Raw genomic sequence first — 24482 nt, forward strand, 5'->3', positions numbered from 1 at the left:
TTTACACATTTAAGTTAATGTATTTAATCTCTTATTTACTACATATTGTATTATTTATATAATAAAGTTGATTATTTAACAAATCATATGTCGTTTATATAATTCATTCATTCATTCTTGCTAGCGAATTGTAATTGCATATTATTACAAAGATGAAAAATATTACAAATTAGTTACTTATTACAGCTTTTGATGAAAATGTATGAACTATCTGTAACTTTTATGTAACCAGTAAAATTACATGAATATATTATATTTATAAAAAATATACCTATCTGCTTCCTATATTCATTTCAACTCATATCTTATAATAATAATAATTACAGGTTGATTCCCTCTACAAGAATAACGAACGACAACTAATTCTCCATAACTACGAGTTTTATTAGAATCTTTATACTTAACAAGGTACTAATATCAAGTGTTTATAGCGTGTTATAATAATGAGATTTGATGATTGATCACATTAGAAACCAACTCAATATATTGGTTTATGAACTTCGCAATAATGTTTACATAGAAACCAATTTGTACTAAATATGACCGTTATTAAAACAATCAAAATTGAATGTTTAATTTGTTTAAATAAATAAAAGCTTTAAATGTAAGTTTTAATTTATTGATAATATATTTTTCTTTGCTTTAATTAATTTTGTTTTGGAAATTCGAGGATGTTTACTAATATTTTAATTATTAGGAATATATTTTTTAATTAATTATTAATAAAATAGTTAAATAATCGTCACTTTATATAATAAGTAGGTTACTTGTAAGATAGTTATTATAGGCAACTTGTTTTTCAAATTTTAATCATATATAATTAGAGAAAAAGATATAAATACAACAGTACTTTTATATAAGATTGGTATATAGGTTTAAACAATAATAATATATTTAATGATTGTAAAAAAAATAGATTAAACTTTCTTAATGAACTTTGTAAGAAATAGGAATTTCCTTGGGAAGTGAGAAGAGAAGTTAATTACTAAGACCTGCCAACCCAAACGCTTAAAAGCCAATCTCCAACAAGTCAAAATGGTGGATTCTTATTTATTTTGATAAATTTTTGTGATTATATGCCTTCCTTTTTTATTTATTCTGGTGAGTGCCATAAATAGTTAATAAATAAGTGCACTTCCAGCTGTACCAAATGCCTGTACGGAAATATTAGGTAATACACATCTGGGACGGCGTCGGATTTTTCCAAAAAAGGCCAACTTGTTTTGGGGCCAGATTTATTAATATAAATTACTTAATAAGTTAAACACAGCAAAACGAATTTGCGTTAAGATTCACTGGATTTCCGTAACTTAAGTTCATTGCCTTTTGGTGATCTCTGCTGACTGGAACCATCAAAAAATATACCCACTGTCACAGTTACTATATTAATATTAATTTCTTGTGCAAATCTTCATTTAACAATCTTAAATGCTTGAGGGATCTTCCTAATAACTATCTATTAGTTATCTAGGTTAATTGAATCAGTCTTCATGTCTGGGATATAATTGTAGATGTTCAATACATTGGTTATTTGGTTTATTGTAATTATTGTATGTGTGTGTACATTGTTACATTTTTCCACATGTAAATGACGAAAATGTTTCCACTTTCTAAGAGAGGAAAGATTTTCATTTAAAACTACTAATTGATTTCGCTTTGTGTGCGTTAAGCCAGTCGCGAAATAATAAATTAATGTGTGCGCTTTCGACGACGTCATCGCTTTTATTTTTCGTCAAATATCGTCAAAGTCAACAAATGATATATATTTCTAGTAATTCCATATAATTCACACTAATTCGCTAATAGATTTGGATCCTACAACCACCAGATACAGATCCCCTCATTATGTAAAGTATGTTTGGTATATTTGCAAGATGACAAAATACAGTGCAGCTTTCCTTAATTGGTTCAAGGAAAAGTTATTGTGTCTAAAGTATAATTTTCTTCTATGCAATCTTATTGAATGTGTTCCCTGTAGATTTAGTACAAACTTGAAGTCTTGTTTCTGGAAGTAATCAGTGTAGAACGTTTTGCACATCTCAATGCACAGTTACAAAATAAATACTTTCTATTTGGTATTCTTTGCAGGGTAATATTGAACTGTTTTGTTTCAGACACACAATGGCTTCAAACAGTGATGGCAACACTAGCAATGGTGAGTTTAAATAGTTTAAAGATTTCCGTGTAAATGACAATTTTGAATTCAGGACAATTATCACGGAACTTTTCGATGAATGCAGGCAGTCCAAGAGAGAGGGATTATGATACACTATTGCAGCAGTATGATAAGGCAAATGCTGAGTTAATCACATTGCGGCGAAGATGCGAGCACGCCATGAAGGTTGTACATTGTGTTTGAGGTAAATAATTTGGTTTTAATTGCATTTTGCTTATAGGAATTGGACTATTACAGGACGCACCATCGAGCCTCGGCGTCGTCGCAGGACTCTGGATCGTTGCGCACAAAATACGGAGACATCCTGGGAGACAATCAAAGGTTAGCGAAAGCTAATTTATTTCGAAACGGTGTGATGGTAATGCTTGATTTTTTATATGTTGAGCAGACATAGCGAAGACTATGACGCGCTAAGGAAACGCTACGACGACCTTCTAACACAGCACACCCAAGCTATAGCCAAACTTGAGATTGCCCAAGACGAGGCCGGTCGCATTACTAAGCAATGCGAGGAATACAGCCAGGAGAGGAATAATTCGGTACATTCACACTCATTTTTAAGCTTCATCATTGTTTTTTTTTCAAATTTCTCCGTTTTGTTTAGTTGCGAGATGTCGCGAATCTGAAGCAGCAGCTGACAAAAGCATATGGGCAATGGGATATAGTAGTAAGAGATTGTAGCAAGTTCCGAGAAGCCCTTCAAATTTCTCAACAGAAATACGAGGATGAAGCCAAACAGGCTTTGGCATTTCGGATTAAGGCGACGAAGGAGCTGCAGCGTTTGACGGAGGAGCGAAACGCCAGCATGTCCGAATACAATCTCATAATGAGTGAAAGGTGAGTGTGACTCATCACATTTCTTATCAAATAAAAGATAAGCTTATACATATATATTTTTTGCGCTCGAGTAGAGATACAGTGCATAAAGAGATGGAGAAGCTGTCAGATGATCTAACTCAAGCGTACAAAAAAAACAAGTTGCTGGAGGCTGGGAACAAGGAGCTGGCTGAAGAGAAGCAGAGCTTGAACTATCAAATGGAATCTCTGAGGAGGGAAATCGCGAGTGCGCTGCACGATCGCGATAAGGCGTTGAAGGAGTGTAACGATCTGCGGGAGAAGTTCGGTGAATACAGTGCTAGCAAGGAGGAGAATCGCGATCTAATGAAGAGCAGGCTGGACAGTTTGAATCATCTCGGGGAGAATTCGACCAGGAAAGAGGTTCAAGTGGATTCGCGCAGTTTCGCACAGCGACAGCGTCTCGACAATTTGGACCAGGCCAATCAAGAGTTGGAGAGTCTCCGCAAGAGTTTGGATAAAACGCAATGCGAATTGACGGAGGCCATCCAGGAAGCGGAGGTGTCGAAGGGTCGACGGGATTGGGCATTCTCCGAGCGTGATAAAATCGTTCTCGAACGCGAGAGCATCCGAACTTTATGTGATAATATGAGGAAGGAGCGAGACAGGGCTGTGTCAGAGTTGGCCGAATCGCTACGAGAATCCGATGCCATTAAGAAGCAACGAAATGAATTGATCAAGGAAGTTAAAATGCTCAAAGAAACGTTGGAGATTCAGATGGAGAAGGAGGCTCAGCTGAATCAGTTCAGAGACATGGGGCATACCCATTCCCATGACAGTGCAATAGACAGTGATATGCAAGTAAGTAACATCATGAATGACAACATGTATAGACAAACTTGGTTCTTGATCAATAGAAAGAAATATGACTAGCATTTTCATTTGCCTATTTATATTTATTTCGCGTCAACAGTGGTGGAAATCTTTGAGAATCTATATTAAATACACTAATAATGTTGTGTTAATGACTGTTTATCGTATGTACTACGCGTTCAACTAGTATCTTAAATACATAGAACTTAAAGATTGTCTATACTTCCTGTCTAATTGAAAAATAGCATAGTTAATAGTGTGGTTTGTAACTTAGGAATGGGAGACTGAAATCCTTGAAATAGACTTGTCTAGGCTAACGAAAGACAACGATTTAGGTTTTAAAGTAGTTGAAGGAAGGGACAACCCGCATTTTCCTAATGATAACGGAATTTACGTGATGTCCGTAAATAAAGGGTCCGTGGCGGAGGGCAAGCTGCGCGTCAACGATTGCATAACACGCGTGAACAACATCGATTGCAATTCGATATCGACTCGGTTATTCCTAGAGACGATAAGGGCCAGTATTCCTGTTGTGCATCTGGTTGTCAGGCGGAAGAAAAGTCCGAATTGGTCGCCGCAATCTCGAACCACGCCTCCTAGCTTTCAGAACAATGCAAAGGTCGCTCGATGGGTGCACACTGCAAAGCTGGCAGCCGGTTGCCATGGGCTAAGTCTAGAATCGGGTGTTTATATTAGCAAAATAAGCGATGGTAGTTTAGCTTCGAAAGATAGCAGCTTAGTTGTTGGAGATAGAGTGTTAAGAGTAAACAATAAATCTATGGATGGCTATGACAGCATTCACGAGGCGATGGTGATACTGAACGACGATCGGGCAGACGCCATCACGATAACAACGCTGAAGATGAGTTATTTGGATCCGGAATGCACGACTAACGTGTTTATGCCGGTGCAAAGGTATAAGAAGGAAAACAGGAGTTCGCAGACGGAAGACTATAATAATGGGGACTACTATGACAGAAGATACATTCAGCATGTGCTGCCTGATTTCAGGACCAAAAGCAATCAAGAGACCAAAAACAGTGGCGCTTGGTTAGAAAAGTTGGGTATTGGTCGAGGTAGGAGGCATTCGAAAGATAGGAATAGATGTGAAGGAAATAAGAAGTATAGGAACAGTTCGCCGAACCCTTTGGAGTTGGTTTCGAACACCTTTGAACAGGAACAAGCGATCGCCGAATTAGATTTGGTAATTGAAAGTTATCATGGGGATGGGGCAAATACAATGAAGAGAACGAAAAGGCACGGCAAGGAAATGACGACGCAGGAGAAAAACGGAGGTACTTGGCCTAAGACTAGAGCAACGAATATTTTGGAGAACACGATGGGAACCATTGTTGCAAGGAAAAAACAGCGTCCGGGTTTGAGTCTGCTGATCAACAGAGACAACGAGTCGGACTATTATTGTCCGAATCAGATGAATCGGAATTCGACACCAGTGACACTGACTGTGCCACCGAATTTGAACAGACACAGCGCATACAAAAGCATGGACAACTCGTCGCATTTTCCTAAGGACTTCAGTTCGGTGAATGATTCGTTTGAGAAGCTGCGGGAAAACAAGATCAACGATTTCGATGCAGCGCGCGACGGCGGGACCCGCCTCAGTATGAACATGAAGAGTGATGATAGTTTGGATTTCTCCAAATCTATTAGGGATAAGGACAGCTACTACAGACCCAAAACTAAAATCGGTAAGTCTTTTACGTTTCTATGCAAAATACACGTTTTTCTTATCGCATACACATTTTTGATTAAGGAGTTAGCATTGACATTTAGAAAAAAAATAAGAACGAAAAAATCGAAATTTATGTTAAGTATATTCAATTTGAATCGCATTTAAAATTCATCAACGTGTAATATTAATGATAACGCATTTATTATATTTACATTTTTCAAAGAATAATTAATTACACCATAAACGATGCTAATTTATCATCTCCAATAAAAGTAATAAAATAATATTTTAATTATTTTAAATTATATCAATATGTTTTTAATTACATAACATTGTTAGTTTTTTTTTTAATTTATATTACTGATCTTTTAATCAATTGATAAATAACAGATAAATAAACGTAATACTATTTAGCTTTCATGGATATACTGCTAAAAGCACCATTCAGTTAAATTTAAAGAAAAAATTGCAATACAATTTGGGTTTACAGAGAAAGTTTGAAGAGTAAATGCATTTAGTTTATTATTGTGCTAAAAGCAAAACAGTTAATGTAAGTTGTTAGTAAATGTATTAAACAACAATGTGTAATATACATTTTCTGTTTAAAACAGAGGTTCCCAAACTTGTTTGTGTCGTAGACCCCTTGTCATGTTTTTCGGTTTTGGGTAGACCTCCTACTTATCTGATATTGATTTTTTGTAACTTTATTATTTATATTGAGGCATCTTTATAATTATTAAGATCTTTGCTCTGAGACTGCGTATGCTTGTAACAAGATGATACTGGTATATCATTATGTGCAGGTTTTTACAATTTCAAAATGTATTGCGACCACAAAGCGAATGGTTACATCCTACAACTTACACAATTTTATGAACATATATAATATTTTTTTACTTCATAGGTAAATAATGTATATGTCTTTATATTATAAGATAGTATAATGTAAGTAAATAGGTACTATCAGTGTATGTTGAGATCCACTATCGTGGACCCCCATTTTCATTTCATGGACCCCCAAACTTTTTTTTCGCTGACGTAGACCCCTTGCAGGTTGTCATAGACCCCTGGGGGTCGATATAGACCACTTTGGGAATCACTGGTTTAAAATAATTAATAGGAAACTGCAGCTTCTAGAAACAATCATAAATATTTATTTTTATAATTATTAAAAATTAATTTACATTAGAATTACAGTGTAACTTTCTATTATCTTGTTTTTTCAAACGTTTAGCATCTTGCGTCTATGATTAACAAATGTTTAACGAATTTCAGACAAATCTAGTAGATATGACTTCATATAATCTTAAGATATATTATTATATCATATATTACTTTTACAAGAGATTGTGTTGTTGTAAAAGGTAATGGAATAATGGGATGTGTTCTTATACTTGGTGTATGTTTTAGGTGGCACCAAGTACGGATCAGATTCGGAACGAGACAGCTTAATCGGTCACGAAGGTTTTCCGACAGCTCACACACGAAACCATTCGCAATTGTTCGGACCTCCGCCACGAGTGCCGTTCCCTTTTCATCCTCATTCCCACCCGAATCCATCCCCCGTGAATTTTCCTAACAGCAGTCACTCACGCGAGAGTTTCTGCTTCGAACCGCACTATCCTCCCTACTCGCATTCACACAGCCCCTCCGTAGATGTCGCCTACCCCAAGAGGAATTTAACATCGATACCGCCGATCTATTCGTATGTACCGTACCGCGACTCGGACCTCATGTACACGCAGAATTTTGAGGTTGGCACGTTTCCGAGGAAGAAGGAGAACCAGAGGTTTCGGATCCCTTCGAATCCGAGCGTGACATCCAAGAATTCCGCTGGAAAGGTGAGCACAGGAAGCATAGAAAGAACTTCGGAACGGGGCAGTCCGATGCCGACATTTCAAGTGGAAGTGCTGAAGACAGGCGCGAAACGCAACAGCGTACCAGACTACTGCTGGCCTCACAAACCATCGCAAGGTGATCTGCGGAAGGTGCACATAGACAAATCCAACGAACCATTGGGTATACAAATTGCCGATAATGGAGGCATTTTCGTCTCAACGGTAAATGATAACAGTCTGGCCAGTAGGGTTGGGTTGCAGATCGGTGATCAGCTCTTAGAGGTGTGCGGAATCAATATGCGAAACGCAACGTACAATTTAGCGGCGAACGTCTTAAGGCAGTGCGGCAACTCGATTACAATGCTCGTCCAGTATAGTCCGGACAGTAAGTTTTCCAGTCACCGAAAATTTGATTTCCTTATACCCTATTCATTACATTTTAGAATATCGAGAAATTCAAGGTCCTGGCTTCTGCTCAGACTCTAGCTCCAACGAGGACGGAGATGGCGAACCTACACCTTGCAACTCTCCGAAAGAAATACGGAAATCGCATCCCGCTTCGTTGAGTTTACCGCTTTCCGCAATGGCTGGTCAGAATAACATCAATCATAGTCAGCAAGCATCTACGAACCTTCAAAGGCAAAGTAGTGGTAATAGGAACGAGGAGGAGCAGCGATATCTGTCCATAAAAACATTGAAAACCTCGAATCTGGGTATTTCGTTGGTCGGCGGTAACGCTGTGGGTATCTTCATCCATTCTGTTCAACCCGATTCTTTGGCTTACCACGCTGGTCTTCGCACTGGTGATCAAATACTTGAATATAATGGAAGTGATCTGCGACACGCGACTGCCGAAGAAGCCGCCTATGAATTAGCCAAACCAGCTGATAATGTTACAGTCTTAGCACATTACCGAATAGATTGTAAGTATTACATTAAATTACTTCACAACTAATAGATTGTTTTAAATGATTCTAAAATATTCTAAAGTATTAACCAAAAAATGTATGCTTCATTATTTCAATTAATGCGCGTAAAATTTAAATATTGATATAATTAATATTTAAGGACTTGTTGAATATGATATAACATTTTTGATGATTACAATTTTAGGATAAATATTTACTTTTGATGAAATGTTTCAGGTTACAACGAAATTAAGGATAAACCAGGTGATAGTCTTTACGTACGTTGCGGCTTTGATAGAACTGGAAGTGAGGTGGCCGATAATTTGCAGCTTTGTTTTAATAAAGACGATGTTTTATACGTGGATAACACTATGTTTAATGGTGTCCCGGGGCATTGGAGGGCTTGGAAGCTGGACAGCGAAGGACACAGACAGCAATGTGGAATTATACCAAGCAAATACAAGTAATTTCATCCTACAAACACTAATTGCAGTAGCTTATAATTTAACTATTTAACAGAGTTGAGGAAGAATTGCTGTTAAGAAGAAGTAGCGGAGATCTGGAGAGCCGTGGTTCAACGACGGCGAGGAGAAGCTTCTTTAGACGTAAGAAGCACCAGAGGAGCGGATCACGCGATTCCAAAGAGCTAGCAAGTTTCTGTAACGTTTCGTCCGGTTGGTACTCGGATAACGGAACGCTTCACGAGGATCTCTCGCTTTGCTCGTATCAACGCGTCGAGAGATTGGATTGTGAGTGATCGTGGGATGAATCGAAAACACAAAAGTGGTAACAATGTTTATTATCTCTTCTCAGATCAAGAATTCAGACCGGTTTTGGTGCTTGGTCCATTGGCCGAGTGTGTGGTCAAAAAACTGGAGAACGATTTCCCCAATAAGTTTAGGAAGATCATTTCGGAGACGAGACCCGCCTCCCAGGGTGCCTTGAACCAGGATCTAGCGGACAACTTGATAATCGATTACAAGAGGAAAGGGAACTATTTCGAATGTACTACAGTTTCAGCAATTCGCTCTGTCTGTAGCTCGGTTAGTTTATTTTTATTTACATACTCAAAACTTTCATTAATTGTTTTAATTAATTGCAGAGATTGCATTGCATGATAGATATATCTATTTCGTCAGTGGAAAAATTGCATCGGCATCAAATTTTTCCGATTGTCCTTTTGATTAAGTTCAAAAGCACGAAACAAATTAAAGAAATTAAGGACACGATTTACTCATCGGACAAGTTGTCCGGAAAGGCTGCTAAGGAAATGTACGAGCATTGCCAGAAGTTAGAGGCCGAATATCGACACCAAATTACAGGTAACGTTGAGGTCAACATGCAAATTTTCTAAAAAAAATATCTATTCATGTATTTTCTTGCAGCTGTTATAACGGCCGGTGTGAATATTACTCATATTTGCACGCAAGTTAAGGCAGCTATCGATGCAGAACATAACAAAAGCCAGTGGGTTCCAGTACAGTGAAAAATATAGTCTCGAAACACCAAATCTTGCCTCGAACACAATTTTAATATTAGATGATTTTATAATATTAACAAGCGAAAACGAAATCCTGTTAAAACGTAATATTTAAAAAGAAAAAGAAACACACTTTTAGGCCTAACTTTTTACATCGGTTACCAATTGATATACAACATATATATATATTTACACTCATATATAATCTTCCAAACGTTATTTGTTTTCTTTGTCTCTATTGGTTTTAAAGATTTTTACACGTCTTTAATCGAACATATACTCAATTTTATTGTATATATACATAACTTTTAGATGAATTTTTATAATATATATATACACACATATATAAAGAAAAACAATTAAATTTGAGAGAAACATGTACGAAAATTATTACTCCCAATTTTTAAATAGGAACTACAACTATTGTAATACATAACACAGTATTTTTTTTATATTATATTATTATGTTTATGTTTTATTTTTATCTGTTAGGTATATGGTTTGTATAATTTATGTTATTAATTTTTATTTCTTCTGTGATTATTATTTTTTTCTCTCTTTATTTTAAAATCTATATATTGTATTTTGTTTTTTTTTTGTTGGCTTTGGCCTCTATGTATATTTCTTTTGAAGAAGTAAAGATTTTTTTCTTAAAGAAACGTAGTTATTACAATGTAATCGTTACTTCTTTTATTTGTTAACAAAACGTCCTCCACAAATCTCAGGTAAGATATTTATAAATTTGAGATTATGTATATTTATTTTTCAGGTAAGAGTTTTTCTTCTAGAAGAAATGTAGTTATTAAATAGTAATCGTGACTTTTATTGAATTTATGACTCAAGTGTGATTATTATAACACTTTTAAGTTTAATAATAAGTTTTTAAAATATAACCATTTGATTGATATTCAACAAAGGTGATTATGTTGTTTATTACTCATTTGTTTTGTATTAAAATATACTCAAAAATATTCATATATTTATATTCTTTGAAAGTATACGATTCATTGCAAATGAACACAATGCAATACATTTGAAGAACTAAAAAAAACATCTTTGCAATAAATATGAAATGAAACAATGGTGTATAAATGTGATGTGTCACTTAACATTTAATTGTGTTTTTGGTAAGGATTATAGGTATTTAATAACATATTTAAAGCTGAGTCGTAATCAGACCCCATTAATCAAAAAGAATTTCTATGTAAACGGATTGATAGAAAACGCAATGAGCTTCTAATCAAACACGTACCATCCTGTTACATCAAAAATCCAGATAAGCGACATGCAACTTACTTCTGCATTTCTGGAAATCGGCGTCTACGAGTCTAGAAAACATTCATTTCGTTACACCAACAATGTCTGCATTAACATTCCTTTTAATTCAAGTGTTCATCATTGCGCAATCCGTGGAGAGAGAGTTGAATCCGAACGGCCCTATCCATATGGAATACGCTTCAAAATGTTTAGTGCATCTCGTGAATGAAAGTTTGGAATTCAACAAGCTTATTACTATAGTGGAAGAGGATTTCCTGGATACTCCAGGATACGAAATCCAGGCGATATTTCTAAAGAAAATGAATGAATTGATGCGATGGTCTTACGAGTCGACTAATGGTGAAAGAAATACTTTCAATTCGTTCACGGAATGCCACGGAAAAGTATGCAAGCATCACTTCCAAACGCTGTTGCGATCGCATTACTATATGGTAATTTCTAAAGACTTCAACTCGATTTACCAGCAGATGCAGAAGATTATGCTGATGAAGACGTTCAGGCACAAGTCAATCTACTTGATTTATTACTATAAGATCGTGGACGATTATGAGGAGACGGCTTGGAAGATCTTGGAAAAGATGTACCAGATGAAGCATTACAGAACCTATGTGTTCATCGCGGCTAAGCCGGATAAGTTTAATATTTATGCCTACGATTTGTATTCGGAGGCAACGCAGGTGTGCGGCTCTAACCCGGAACTGGTGCTATTGAATTACTGCGAGAAAGGGACGTTTTCCAACGACAAATTCTTGATTAGAACTAAGTACAAGAACTTGAGGAACTGCTCCGTGAAAGCTGTAGCTATGACGTTGCCGCCGTACGTGATAAACGAAAAGGATGGTTTGGAGATTCGGCTTTTGAATGCGTTGGGACAATACTTGAATATTACGTTTAATATATCTTTAAGCTTGAGGAGCGAAGGTTGGGGACACAAGAATGGTTCTAGTTGGGATGGTTTGCTGGCTAAGGTTATTGCGGATCCTTTCACAATTGGAATTGGTGGCATCGCTTTGGATGCTGACCGCGTATCGGACTTCGACTTCACCATCGAGTATTTCGTGGAAAGGATGGTTTGGATCGTGCCGGCTGCATTACAAGTGCCTCATTGGAAAGTCATCTTTATTATCTTCCAGTACAGCGTTTGGATGGTGCTTATATTGTTGATACTCATTTTCGGCGTAATATTTTTCGAATTAAGTTACCACAATCCGGATGAATACAAGTATCTCAAAACGATTGGGGCTTCGATGATATTCTCCTTTCAAACAGTGACGGCGAATCCTGTTGCCTTGCAACCAAAAACAAAGGTAATTCGGATTCTCTTCATCCATATCACCTTGTACAGCATAGTAATATGCTGCCTGTATCAAAGTAGCTTAATCGACGTTCTAACTAATCCGCGTTACGAGTATCAACTGCAAACTGAAGACGAAATCTTCGATTCGGATTATGAAATTGGAGGAATCGCATCGTACCGCAATACTTTCAACGAAACGGATAAAAGATCTCTGAAGATTTTCAACAACTACAAAGTATACAATGAAGAGAACGACACCATGTACGTGTGGCTTTTGACTGTAGCGAGGGATAGAAATACAATAACGATCTTAGGCAATTACTATGTGACTTTCCTATTGGCGCAAGAGGATAAGTACATTGTAGACCACAACGGTCGTCCTAAAATCTATATAATAGAAGAAATCTTGTTCCACTTTCCAATAAGAATGCTTTTCCCAAAAGGTTTTCCTTTGCGTGATGTCTTCAATCAAATCATCGATTCCCTAACCAAGGGAGGTATTGTAGAAAAATGGTCCAAAGAGTTATTAACCAAAAAAAAAATAATTGATGATGATGATGACGACGACGACGAAGATGATCACAAAGATAAAGCCAAGGTGATCACTATAGAACATGTCCAAGGTGCATTCACTTTTCTGGTATTTGGTTGCATAACAGCTATCATATTTTTCCTCCTGGAGCTTTTTCATCATAGATTTCACGAAAGCAATGACGTGTACACCTATTTTCAGCAAATTTGGAGGAGAATCAGAAACAAATAGTTGTAGTTGGAAGCACTTTCGCTCTGAATGAATTTCATAACAGTCGAAATATGTACAAAATGCGTTTTGAATATTTGATTAAGTCTCTTCTTCTCTAGAAGGAAATTGGGTGATGGTGAAAGTATTGTTGGTTGAACTGCGGCTGCATCGTGCGGGTAGGAGAGTAGGAGAAAGACATTCATTCCCACGTTTCGTTTTGAATACTTTTCACACCTACTGCGCGCAGAAAGAGATGGCTTCAATGATACAAAGACAGGCGGGACAAGGAAAGAAATACCACTTGCATATTAATAAACATATACACTAACTGGGTAACGGGATACAATGGTTCTACCGTGCATCTTGAAAACACGATACATATCTAACATTTAGTTTTAAACACTCATTTTAATTACATTATCATCAAACATTTAATCACAATAACAAAAAGAAACAGTTTTATTGTAACTAAATTAGTTTCACATAAATAACTTTCAAGTTAGATTTTATTTATACCTACAATAAACTAGTTCCTACTAATTAATATATTCTATGAAACATAATATATAGATTAAAATACGTATAAATAGTGTTTGGTTTTTGTTTTTTCCTACTTGATTATAGATATTATACAGCGATTATTTTTGTTTTGTTTTTCAAATAAACGGATAATTTTTCAGATAAAATCTCTAAGCTTATTGAATTTATTGCAGCAATTTTCAATTTATTTCATCGGTGCTTTCAACGGATTGCCAGCTATTCGGGAAATGTCTGTTGCGGTTCAAGAGATTGCAACGGCAGGTCAAGCGAGAAACCATTTATAAAATTGGTGGTAGTATATAAACGACATGCGATCTAATGAAAATAAATAAATGTAGAATATGATCGATATCTTATTGAAAATTAATTTTAATTGGAATATTATAGCAAATTCACAGTTTCAATGAAAATTTATTACGTTTGAAATGCAATGTTATCAAATTTAATCAATGTTGATATTTTAGAAACCATTTCTATAGTAACATAATTATATTGTAATGTAACCGAAGAAATTGATTCATTTTCTGTATATTTTTTGAACTAGTTAATTCAAATTATTAAAGTCAGAAGTATTTTATAAGTATCATTTAACTTATCAGTAGCTTCATGAAGGAATTTGGTTGGTAATTAAATAACTTAATGATTGATTAATTTTAATGAATGAAAAGTGGAATAGTGGACACATCTTATGGAAAATTAATTTTAAATTGGAATATTGTAGCAAATTCACACTTTCAATGAATGAATGAAGTTTATCACTTGTAAAAATGTAATGTTATAAAATTTAATCAAAGTTGTTATTTGAGAAACCATTTCCGTTACCATAGAATTGATGATATAATGATCATAAACATAATATAGTCAACAAAAAAAGATTGTTATTTGTAAAAGTACATTTTATTTTTATTTGAACATGTTTAGTTGATTTCCTGAAATTTCAATCTAAGATTCTGGTCTCGCTATAACTGCTTGTCTTCCCTGTTGGTGACCTATCAGATTTACTGTATTTACAGATGCTAGCTCTTCATCAGCGCGAATGCCTTTTAGCAATGTCTCAGACTTGATTGACATACATACATACACATGGTAGAGACGCCATAAGGACTTCGGTGTCGACAGTCAGTTACAAAGAAAGTATAGTCCCAAATACACAGTATATACATAAGATTTAAATAACAAATTAATGTTAAATAGAAACATCTTAAATCTGTAATACCAATAGAAAGTACACATTTTATATTAGGATATTTACAAAAGTCATATAAAAATAAAAATCTACTGATTTCTTATGAAAAATACTATCAAGTTTACATTAATAAAATAATTCCAGAAAACAAAATATAATTTTATGAAACATTTCAAAAGAAAGATCTTAAATCTGTTGTAATAGAACAAAAAAATGCTAGTAAAAAAAAATTATATTAATATTTACCAAAGTAAATTATAAAGTAAAGTATACTTTTACAATACATTGAATTACATTGAAGAATCATAATTGCTGCTGTTAAGTTTTATATTAAGATTTATGACAGTTGACGTAATTGAGGAAACAAATTACGATTTTATGATTGCAATAAATATTATTTAACTATTACAAAATGTTAAAATTGTAGATTTGTACTGATATTTATAAAAGAAATTCAGAAAAGAAATGTTTTTTAATAATTAGAAGAAAGTACGTTCAATTCAAATTAGTCATACTTCGGTTAACGAAGCTTTGATATAACAAGGTTATACAGCAAGAAGAAAATAAAATCAAAGAAATTGGAAATAAAGTTATCCAGGGGATGTTAGAAATGTATTTCAAGAAATATCTTCGTCTATCATAATTATACTACAAATGAATGTATACTAATAAATATTACTGTCAATTTTAATTGATGTTTAAGTAAATAGAAGCAATTCAGAAAATTATTTTTTCCTTCAATGTAAATTTGTACAATACTAAGAAATCGGTGGCAATCGCAAGCCCGACAACCGAAATCCCGTCTATTGAAATCCCGACGTTCGAAATCCCGACAGTCTCAGGCTTGCGATATAGACCCCTAAGAAATATGTTTAAGTAAATATACGCAATTCAAAAAAATATTTTTTTTTAATAAAATATTTAATTATAAATTAATGTAAACTTGTAGTGATAATACTAATAAATACTACTGTCAATTTGATATTGATGTTTTAAGAAACCAAATGCAATTCAGGAAATGAAATATGTTTTAAGAATTCCAATAAATTACGTGAAACCAGTCGCATTCGTTTCGGCCAATTGTACGTTCTCATTATGCGTATTTTAATGCACTGTAATTGCGAAAACAACTTAAATCTGTATGCAAATCCGTAATTGTTCTCTCTAATTAGGAGCCGCTCGCCGGTTCAGTTACACAGGAATGCTAATATCGAATGCTCTGATTGAGGCCCCTTGCATTCAATTAGGAAGAGTTTCGGGATTCTCTTCAAGCATGTTTATGCGATACATTGTAAGAAAAAAACAAGAAGAACTTTACTAAAGAGTAAGAATCTAATTAGTGATGTTGAATCGACGTGAATGCATGAATGGGAAAGGATCGATTGAAGAGGAAGAAGAAGGCAATGAAAGAAAGAAACGAAACGAAAAGAAAAAAGTGGATAATCAAGCTTATGAAAGCCGCCGCGGCTAACTGTTTAATTAAACTGGTCGAGCTGTTTTGTCCATCTTTGTGAGTAGCCTACATAAGCTCGTACACTTTTTCTTACGGTTTGTGAGCCAGTGGAAACCTCATTTCTCCGAGGCCCCCCGTCATTCAGTCAGTAGGACTTGCTGCATCGACCTATGAACAACCAACATACACACCACACCACAAAACACACCGTATTCAAAATAAACCCATTGATCCATACGAGCGTGAAACATGTGCACTTTTAACAAATCCAGTGTATAAAGTTCATCATTGTTAATAATTAGTGTAAAAAATATTTGGAACATTTGTTGCGCTGCTCTCATTTTTTTTTTGTGGATTATGAAGTGTTGCCTCCGAAAACAGCAAAATGTTTTCCATTTTCTTAATACTAGTAAGTCCCGTAATATATTGAAAACCACGCGATATTTCTCATTTAACGCAATTGTTAAAATAAATATAAGTTAGTTTTAAAGGAAAGAATCGATGCTTCGGATCACCGTTCTATTCAAATTTTTTAAGATCGAAGTTTAGTCACGAATCGAATCTCGCATTTTGTATAATAAATTCAGGTTACTTTCTTGACCTACTGCTTTATTGCCTTACACGGGCCAATTAATAAACCGATAAAAATATTTTTTTTTCTCCGTCATTTCAATGTTACTATTAAAAAAAGTACTGTAATTAAAGATCTAAAAAATTGATTCATCTAAATATTTAAACAATGTCTCATTTCTATAAATATACTTAAGTAAATCAATAACGTTATTAATACAAAAAAGATATAAGATATTAGAATCATTAAAAAACTTTTACTAATTCAATATTAATCATAAGATTTATTACAATAAATAGTTTAATATTTGGTTGCTATAAATATAATTTAAGTATATAAAGAAATTTATGATTTATTATTAGTTTAAAAAAAAAACATTTTTAAAATTTATTATAATAATTTGTTGATTTATACATTGTCTTATTTCTTTGTAAATAAATTAAGTTATTATTAATTATCAAATTAATAACATTTTTCATACTTATAACCAATATTGAAAGCGGTTTTTTTTAATTTTGTAAAACTTTTGATTTATATATAATTTTTTAAAGCGAATATAAGTATTTAAATACTAGATGAAAATGAAATTATTAATTGGGTAGAATTTAATTAGTTTTCAATTTATTCGATAGAAAGCTATTAAAATATTTGATATATTCAAGTTATTGGGACGGAGAAGAAAAACTGGTGGAGATTTGAATATTAAACAGCGGTTTCTCTTTTATAACATAAATAGTTTCTAGTGGTTCTGGAAGATCATAATAATAATAAAAATTATGAGATAAATAACGAAAAGAAAGTTGTTTTTGACAAAGTTAAAAGTGAAATTTGGTGGAAATTTGCCATAAATGCTAAGTGATATTATATTAGTTATTAAATAACAATAATCGCTTTGCTTCGAATGACTTGACGACCTAATTAATGCGAACACGAACGATTTGAAATATTTCGCTAATTACTTAAGAGATGTATCGTGTTCGGTGCGTTTAGCGGAAACCTGTGGTTCGGTAAAATTGTAAATATAATTGACTAATGTGCTGAATGTGGGTCAGTATCACGCGGACTTGCAGTCACTATTGCTTTCACGAGAGAGACTTTTTAAAACGCGACGCGACAGCCGACTCTTCCTGCTTCGAATATCGATTGCAAATATAATATAAGGCTGTATATCATTGTTATTCAGGTTCGGTTCTTTTGATTCTAGATATACGCTTGTAGGAGTCACGGCTACGGTTACGATGCCGGCACGGATCAGGGAGCTTGTGGGAAGCCGTACCGGGCTTCGAGAATGTACCAACCTCCGTGCGACTTGACCAAGCAGACTTACTGCATCAATGCCGGTACAATGTACCCGTGGCACGCGGTCAAAAGGTTCATCAGGGAGAACCAGGGGTTGATGCGACGCATGTACGGCGATGAGAAGCACTTTGCTGTTCTTAAAGCCGAATTGGAATCGAACGAAGACTACAGCGGCGAGGATCGGTATCGCTACGATGACGATCTTTATGGTAACGGGGATTATAAGTCTCGCTACGCTAAACAGAACAGCGACTTCGAGAACGATATCTTGGAGGAACGCGAGGACGTCGCGTTGGAGGATGTGGCCGACGAAGAGGAGGCCAGGTATTTGCAGGACCGGAGGGATGAAATTATAATGAATACCAAATTTGTTTATAGTCATGAGCCGGGAATGCAGATCAAGTTGAAGGATCTGCAGCCCCCGAGATTCAGACCTACAAGCACAACATCCACTACAACAACAACAACAAGTACTACAACAACTAGCACCCAGAGAAGCGTCGAAGACCTGGAAGCGAAAACGCTCAATAAGACTGTAGAGTTGCTATATGAAAATTCCACAGAGATTTTTTACGAAGTAGATGATGATAACGCAAACAACATTACGACTACTGATTTAAGCGAAGAAGATGGTACTACCACCGAGTACCAGCAAGAAACAACGACCCAAAAGAAAGAGCCTAGCCTTTTCCAAGAACCAGACAAAACAAAGAACATGCTCAAATTAACCGGAGTGTAAGCATCTTATTTCTTATCCAATAACCAACAATTTTATAATCATTGTATTTCAGAAATGCTTGCCCGGTCAAAGAAGAAGTTGTGGCTCCGTTCTGGGCTAACAATACCCGAGGCGAGGTACTAGCCCTTCTCAACATGCAGCCCTTCGAGCAATACGTCCATTGGGAAAAGTGCACTCACGAGAACCGACAAATGCATTGCAGAGAAGGCTGCAGGTGCGAGCAAAAGTATCGTTTACATCGAATGTTAGCTTACGATCCTAACAACGAATGTAGAGGTATTTTCTCCGATTGGTTCCTATTCCCTTCGTGCTGCATCTGCAAATGCTACGACCTACAACTGGAAATAAGAATAACGTCGCGAAGTCCGCGTAGTAGAGACCCAGAAAAAGGTATTCCTAGTTGGTTCAAGAAAAAGACCAAAAAGGGTTTCAATAAAGATTAGAATTCGATTATAATGTGTTCAGAATGTATGACCCTATACATTTATAAATATTTAAATATATTCATCTGTATATTAACTAGTGGCAATTTAGACATTGCCAATTCGGTAGTTTTCGAATGAATAAGTTACCAGTAAACTGTATATAACTTTAAGCTGTTATTAATAAGTATAGGACGTCACTCTGAACGCAGATCAATGTACATAATTCGTTTTGTTAAAACAAGGCTCGTGTTAATTATTTTTATTTTGCTGTATATTATATAGTTATTTTTATTTTGTTATGAGATTTATTTAAATATTATATTTATGATATTCAAGGTTTGTTAATTTATTGCTAATATTTATGTTACTGTTAAATACTAATAAACTTTTATGCATCAATAAATAAACTATATTTATATATTCAATAAATGCTTTCCAAAATAATTACTTAATCCAATTCCTTAAATTATTAATACTGGTTTTAAGGACAATTTCTCATAAACCTTATATTTGGATTCAAATCATTTTTTTTCTTATTTAATAGTATAAATTTCGAGCAGAAAGACCTATATTCAATAGCCCTTTGCATCAGTTGACTTTTTTTTTTAAATTCTATATATTTGTTCTTTTTATTTCTGTATATGTTTTTTTTACGACATATGCAATAAACATTATTATTATTTATTAGTATAAATTCTTAAGAAATCTTTACAAAAATTAGGTAATATGAGACTTGAAAATAATGTATGCTATGCAAAAAAATGCATCTTAAGAAAGAGATTTAATATTTAAAAACAGTATAGTATTTTTAAAACCAATATTTATCAATTGCTTTTGAAATATAGTTGACTTTTACGTAAATATATAAATGTTTTTGGCAGAGCGTATGCATCTTAATATAGCTTGCTCTATATTCTTGTATTCACCTATTCTATTTGATCTTCGGTATTTATTTTGCACTAATATCTATAATTAAAGATAAGGATAATGAATAAAACATCGCTTCAAGTGAATAAAATTTATGTTTAAACTTAACAATCATTTTCCTATCGATCAGCTGTCGTTATTCCTGTTTGGGTTTGAGTCTGCAAACTAAATTCTTCATGGGTTTCGAGGAGTAAATGAAGACGCTGAGCAGAGATCCAACAGAAGCTCCAACCCAATAGACAATCATGTGTTCAACAGCAGTATTCCCTTCGCATCCGAACTTCAAAGAGGTAGCCAAAGCGGGATTGAAGTATCCTCCAGAAAAATTGAACGCAGCGACAACCATCATCGTAGCAAAGAAAGAATCCACGGTGCTTGCAAACCTAGCCTCGGTATCACCCAAGAACTTTGATGTTAAACGGCAAAGGCAAGTTGCAATGCCTTCGACCATGGCTCCAAACAACATAGGCACCTACAATAAGTTTAATATTAGTTTGTGATGTCGGAATGTAATATATTTTATTTATGTGTTTGTTCAATTGGTATTTAATTAAATAATAATCAATTAAATAATCAACTTAAACATTTTAATATCGGCCCTTAATACTCAGTGCAATTAAGAGGATTCTGTTAAATGCACCGTCTGATGGGCCTCTTTGGATATAAATCTTAAGCTCACCTGTAAATCAGCGGTGCATTCCTCATCGGCTCTACCTCTGTGATTCTCGGTTAACTCCAAAGACCATAGTATCTGTATGTATCTGAATATTACCAGTCCTCCCAATACTTGGGATAAGATCAGAAGAGTGGCTGTGGTTATCTTCTGCGTACCTTCCGCTACTTCCTCCATGATGTTGTAAGGACAAGCAGACGCGTTCTCCCATGTTTTTCCCCACCAAATAGTCAGTAGGAACAAATATAATGCATATACCCATACTCCAAAATTGTCAGCAACTAAAATAATGACGTTTCTTGTGTAACATTCATTACAATTATTCTATGAAAATTATAGTTGTCTGTTTATTCCCGCTAACGCACTTCAACATCATTAGTTAAAGTACCGGGAGTGGAACATATTAATTTAGGCTATCGAGTAATCAAAATATCAAATGATGCGATATTTTGATAATAACAGAGCCGTTGTGGTAATTGCAGTAACAAGGGGAATATGCTCACCAATTATCAGTTCAAAGCAGGTAGCGCACAATTCTGCTGTAGCTATGAACTCCAACAGCAACTGCCTCATTAATCCATCGTTCAGAGCGGTCTTTACTAACTTCCTGGCGGCGTTCGCTAATAGAGCTGTTAGGACTATGAATAGAGTTGAGATTAGTAAAGGGTTCATGCCTAAGATGTTTTTCTTTTTGCTACAAAATAATTTAACGTTCCAAAAGATACAGGCGACAACATTTAGTTTATTTACCCATATCCAAGTATTCCAGCCTTCTTGAAAAATCTATACGCAACCTTAAGGTAGTTCATTTTGTTGTTATTATTGTTGGTCTGCAGATAGTATTACTACTTGCGATCCATTCCGTTTGGCAAATACTTTACGTGTGTGCTCGAGACTATAAATAATCGAGTTCTCTCCACACTGTGGGGACCACATTTATATTTAGCTCACGCAAAACGCTTAATGTGCGGACAGATGAGCAGACTTACTCCTCGTCGTTATATAATTTCGCGCGCGGATTTTCCTGGCCGCTGCGTGCATGTACAGTTAATAATTAGATAACGTTTCGTAATTTCAAAGTTAATTTATTTAGCAATATATATTTTGAAGACAAATCCAACAAGATTCCAATTACATTATTTATTTAATTCATCCATCGTAGGTCCGGGGTTTTCTTAAGGAATTAATTAAATTAAGGATGTCCCTTCTCTTCATCTGCACAGTTTCTCTTTCCAGGGCTGGACAAGTTTCAATTTTCCTATGTTTCAGAGCAAAATTTGCCAAGTGTTCGCATTGTGCTAATACATGAATGCCACAATCATATCCATTGTTCTGTTGCAAACATTTGGGCTCATAAATCCTATCACAGTGATTGATGCCAAAGTAGAGCAAAATCTTAGAGCCTAACTCCATTGCTTGGTACTGGTTGGAACCATGGGAAGAATCAAAGTGGTAAATTTTTTTCTCAGGATAGGAAAACACCAGGAGACTCCAATGTGTTCCCCCAGATACTTCTGTTTGTTCATTATCATTGAGAGCGAAGAAAATGAAATCCTTGGTGCCAGAGTCCAATGGGTTCAGGAAGACTGAGATTTCTTGAACAGGTGTTATTTTTACGCATTGCGTCACCTGTGGAGGCACAAACAGCAGTGTGGGATTGTTCTTGAACTTTCTGACTTCCAAATACTCAAAGTAGAAGGATATCACTGTATCATTGAGCCAGCTGGGACCAGTCAAGAGTTCTACATCGGACACCCTCAGAAGACTCTCATGGAAGTTCAAAACAACAGGATTATTGGACATTTTGATACTATCTAAAAATGAAAATTGAATTATTTGTTAATGGTTAAGGTTATTTTAGTTTCTTTAACTTACCTTCTTATAACATGAGCTGCAGACTATATGTCCAAATGCATAGTATTAATAGGAAGTATATCTATACTGGCTTTTACAATACAAATAAGTAGAATTGGTTAAAAATAAGTTCAAATTCAATTTTGGCAGATGTATATTTACAGTAAATGTCACATTTTATTGGATTATAAACATGTAAATTTAGTTGCCTATAATACTTTGTACCTTTCTAGGATCTCCAAAAGAGGGCAAGAGAATTAAAATCCTATAAGAAAATTGTAATAATTGTTATTATCATAGTTAACTTGTTGGATTATACCATATAGGACAAAATATAAACAAAACATGTTATAGGATACAATGTAATGAATGGAATAGATTTCAAATATCTGCAACCAAATGACCCAAATTAATTACAATTATAATTAATATAAAATATTGTATTAAATATAAGAAGCAAAATCAATCACGTTAATCAATTTACTACAAGTGAATACTCCAAATAGACAACATAATTCCGGAATAACAATTGCGTTTTCTCAATTTTAAACAAAAAGTTAATTGAGTTTTTAAATCAACTTTTATTTTATGAGAAAAGTAATTAATATTTTGTGAATATACTGCATATATTTTATCGTTATATTTGCAATTATTTACAAAGAAATATTTAGTAGTTCACTTAATACAATAAAAGTTAATTAATATTATTAAATTAACAAAAAAACATACTAACATATTACATTTTGGGGTGCGTAAATCGCCCTAGGAAATGTGTCTTTCATATAGAACTAATTGCTCGAATGATGTAAATGTAATTGCTCGTAAAGTCATTTCATCTCTATTAGCTACTTTATTTGTTTACTCACGCCTACTACAATCAATTAGGTCATTATTTTTTTCTCTCGCAATGTTAACATTTATATTCTTACATAACCAAACGACTTGCGTTATTAATCAAATTAATATTTAATTTATTTTAAAGCTTCCGAAAAGGGTGGTGCGTTGTCGTAAAACTTGGTTTCTCAAAAGAGAATTCATAAAGTTTGAGTATATAAAAACACTATATAAGACTTTTAAAATTTCAGATATTTTATGCGTCCGAATTAATTAGCCCAAGACATTAAACTACGCCGAGTTATTTGCATATTTGCATAGAGATTATGGGTATTTTAAGAATGAAAATGTTAATTAATTTCGTATTCAAGAGTTACATCTTTCTATTAAATATTTTAAATTATAGTGTGCATTTTATTTTCACTTAGTAAATTATGTAAACTTCTTTGTTTTATGTAATAAAATGTTTATAGTTTTATAATTCACATCGTTTTACTGATATTTTAAAGAAAAAGATATGTGTAGAAAATATTTAAAAAAATAAGTGAAACATAAAATGTTATGTAATTACGATTTTTAGTACAAATTTGTTTCCTAGTTTGAACGATCGTTCTAAAATCTATGTTCATATGAACGTACAAGGCTAGATCATTTACAAAGTTTGTTTGAAATTTATTCCAGTATGGATATGTACATTATTTCAGTCAGAGAATAATAAATAATGATGTACGTATTATCGAATGTACGTTAAACGGATGTTCGGTCAGTAAGCGCTGGATGTATAATTTAATTAAATTTGCATTAAATGAACATGTCTATGTGGTATATGTGTATCATAATGACTTTTCTTGAATTTGCAATGAGCGTGTGATACGGGTTGATATCCTCACCGTGCGTTGCG

At 34.3% G+C, this 24482-nt stretch overlaps 4 protein-coding genes across 6 annotated transcripts; 2 read left to right on the plus strand and 2 right to left on the minus strand.

Annotated features, from left to right (window-relative positions):
* The first annotated feature begins 993 nt into the window (after positions 1–993).
* Positions 994–10039, plus strand: LOC108557482 (disks large homolog 5). 2 transcript variants are annotated; one of them, XM_017914005.1, is made up of 15 exons: positions 994–1101; positions 2115–2155; positions 2208–2341; positions 2397–2497; positions 2565–2715; positions 2781–3013; positions 3088–3832; positions 4119–5553; positions 6948–7760; positions 7819–8298; positions 8521–8746; positions 8803–9032; positions 9097–9326; positions 9386–9605; positions 9669–10039. In XM_017914005.1, the coding sequence occupies exons 2-15, from the start codon at positions 2122–2124 to the stop codon at positions 9767–9769; spliced, it is 5133 nt and encodes a 1710-aa protein (XP_017769494.1). In that variant the 5' UTR covers positions 994–1101; positions 2115–2121; the 3' UTR covers positions 9770–10039. The 2 variants fall into 2 exon arrangements, with proteins under 2 accessions (XP_017769494.1, XP_017769495.1); XM_017914006.1 differs by lacking the exon at positions 994–1101 and adding an exon at positions 1111–1171.
* A 6410-nt stretch (positions 10040–16449) lies between these two features.
* On the plus strand, positions 16450–19534 carry LOC108557464. 2 transcript variants are annotated; one of them, XM_017913971.1, is made up of 4 exons: positions 16450–16668; positions 18035–18453; positions 18508–18864; positions 18921–19534. In XM_017913971.1, the coding sequence occupies exons 1-4, from the start codon at positions 16645–16647 to the stop codon at positions 19309–19311; spliced, it is 1191 nt and encodes a 396-aa protein (XP_017769460.1). In that variant the 5' UTR covers positions 16450–16644; the 3' UTR covers positions 19312–19534. The 2 variants fall into 2 exon arrangements, with proteins under 2 accessions (XP_017769460.1, XP_017769459.1); XM_017913970.1 differs by having other exon boundaries at positions 18035–18864.
* Positions 19535–20296: 762 nt separating this feature from the next.
* On the minus strand, positions 20297–21805 carry LOC108557495 (aquaporin-12). The gene is made up of 4 exons (XM_017914023.1): positions 21644–21805; positions 21397–21587; positions 20900–21174; positions 20297–20692 (listed from the first exon to the last, which is right to left on the minus strand). The coding sequence occupies exons 1-4, from the start codon at positions 21700–21702 to the stop codon at positions 20357–20359; spliced, it is 861 nt and encodes a 286-aa protein (XP_017769512.1). The 5' UTR covers positions 21703–21805; the 3' UTR covers positions 20297–20356.
* A 209-nt stretch (positions 21806–22014) lies between these two features.
* LOC108557496 (sentrin-specific protease 8-like) lies at positions 22015–22922 on the minus strand. Its single transcript, XM_017914024.1, has 2 exons — positions 22769–22922; positions 22015–22707 (listed from the first exon to the last, which is right to left on the minus strand). The coding sequence occupies exon 2, from the start codon at positions 22694–22696 to the stop codon at positions 22043–22045; it is 654 nt and encodes a 217-aa protein (XP_017769513.1). The 5' UTR covers positions 22697–22707; positions 22769–22922; the 3' UTR covers positions 22015–22042.
* Between the last annotated feature and the right edge of the window lie 1560 nt (positions 22923–24482).

Source organism: Nicrophorus vespilloides, unplaced genomic scaffold, assembly GCF_001412225.1.
Source record: "Nicrophorus vespilloides isolate i.1.1-1 unplaced genomic scaffold, Nicve_v1.0, whole genome shotgun sequence".
NCBI classification, from domain to species: Eukaryota; Metazoa; Arthropoda; class Insecta; order Coleoptera; family Silphidae; genus Nicrophorus; species Nicrophorus vespilloides.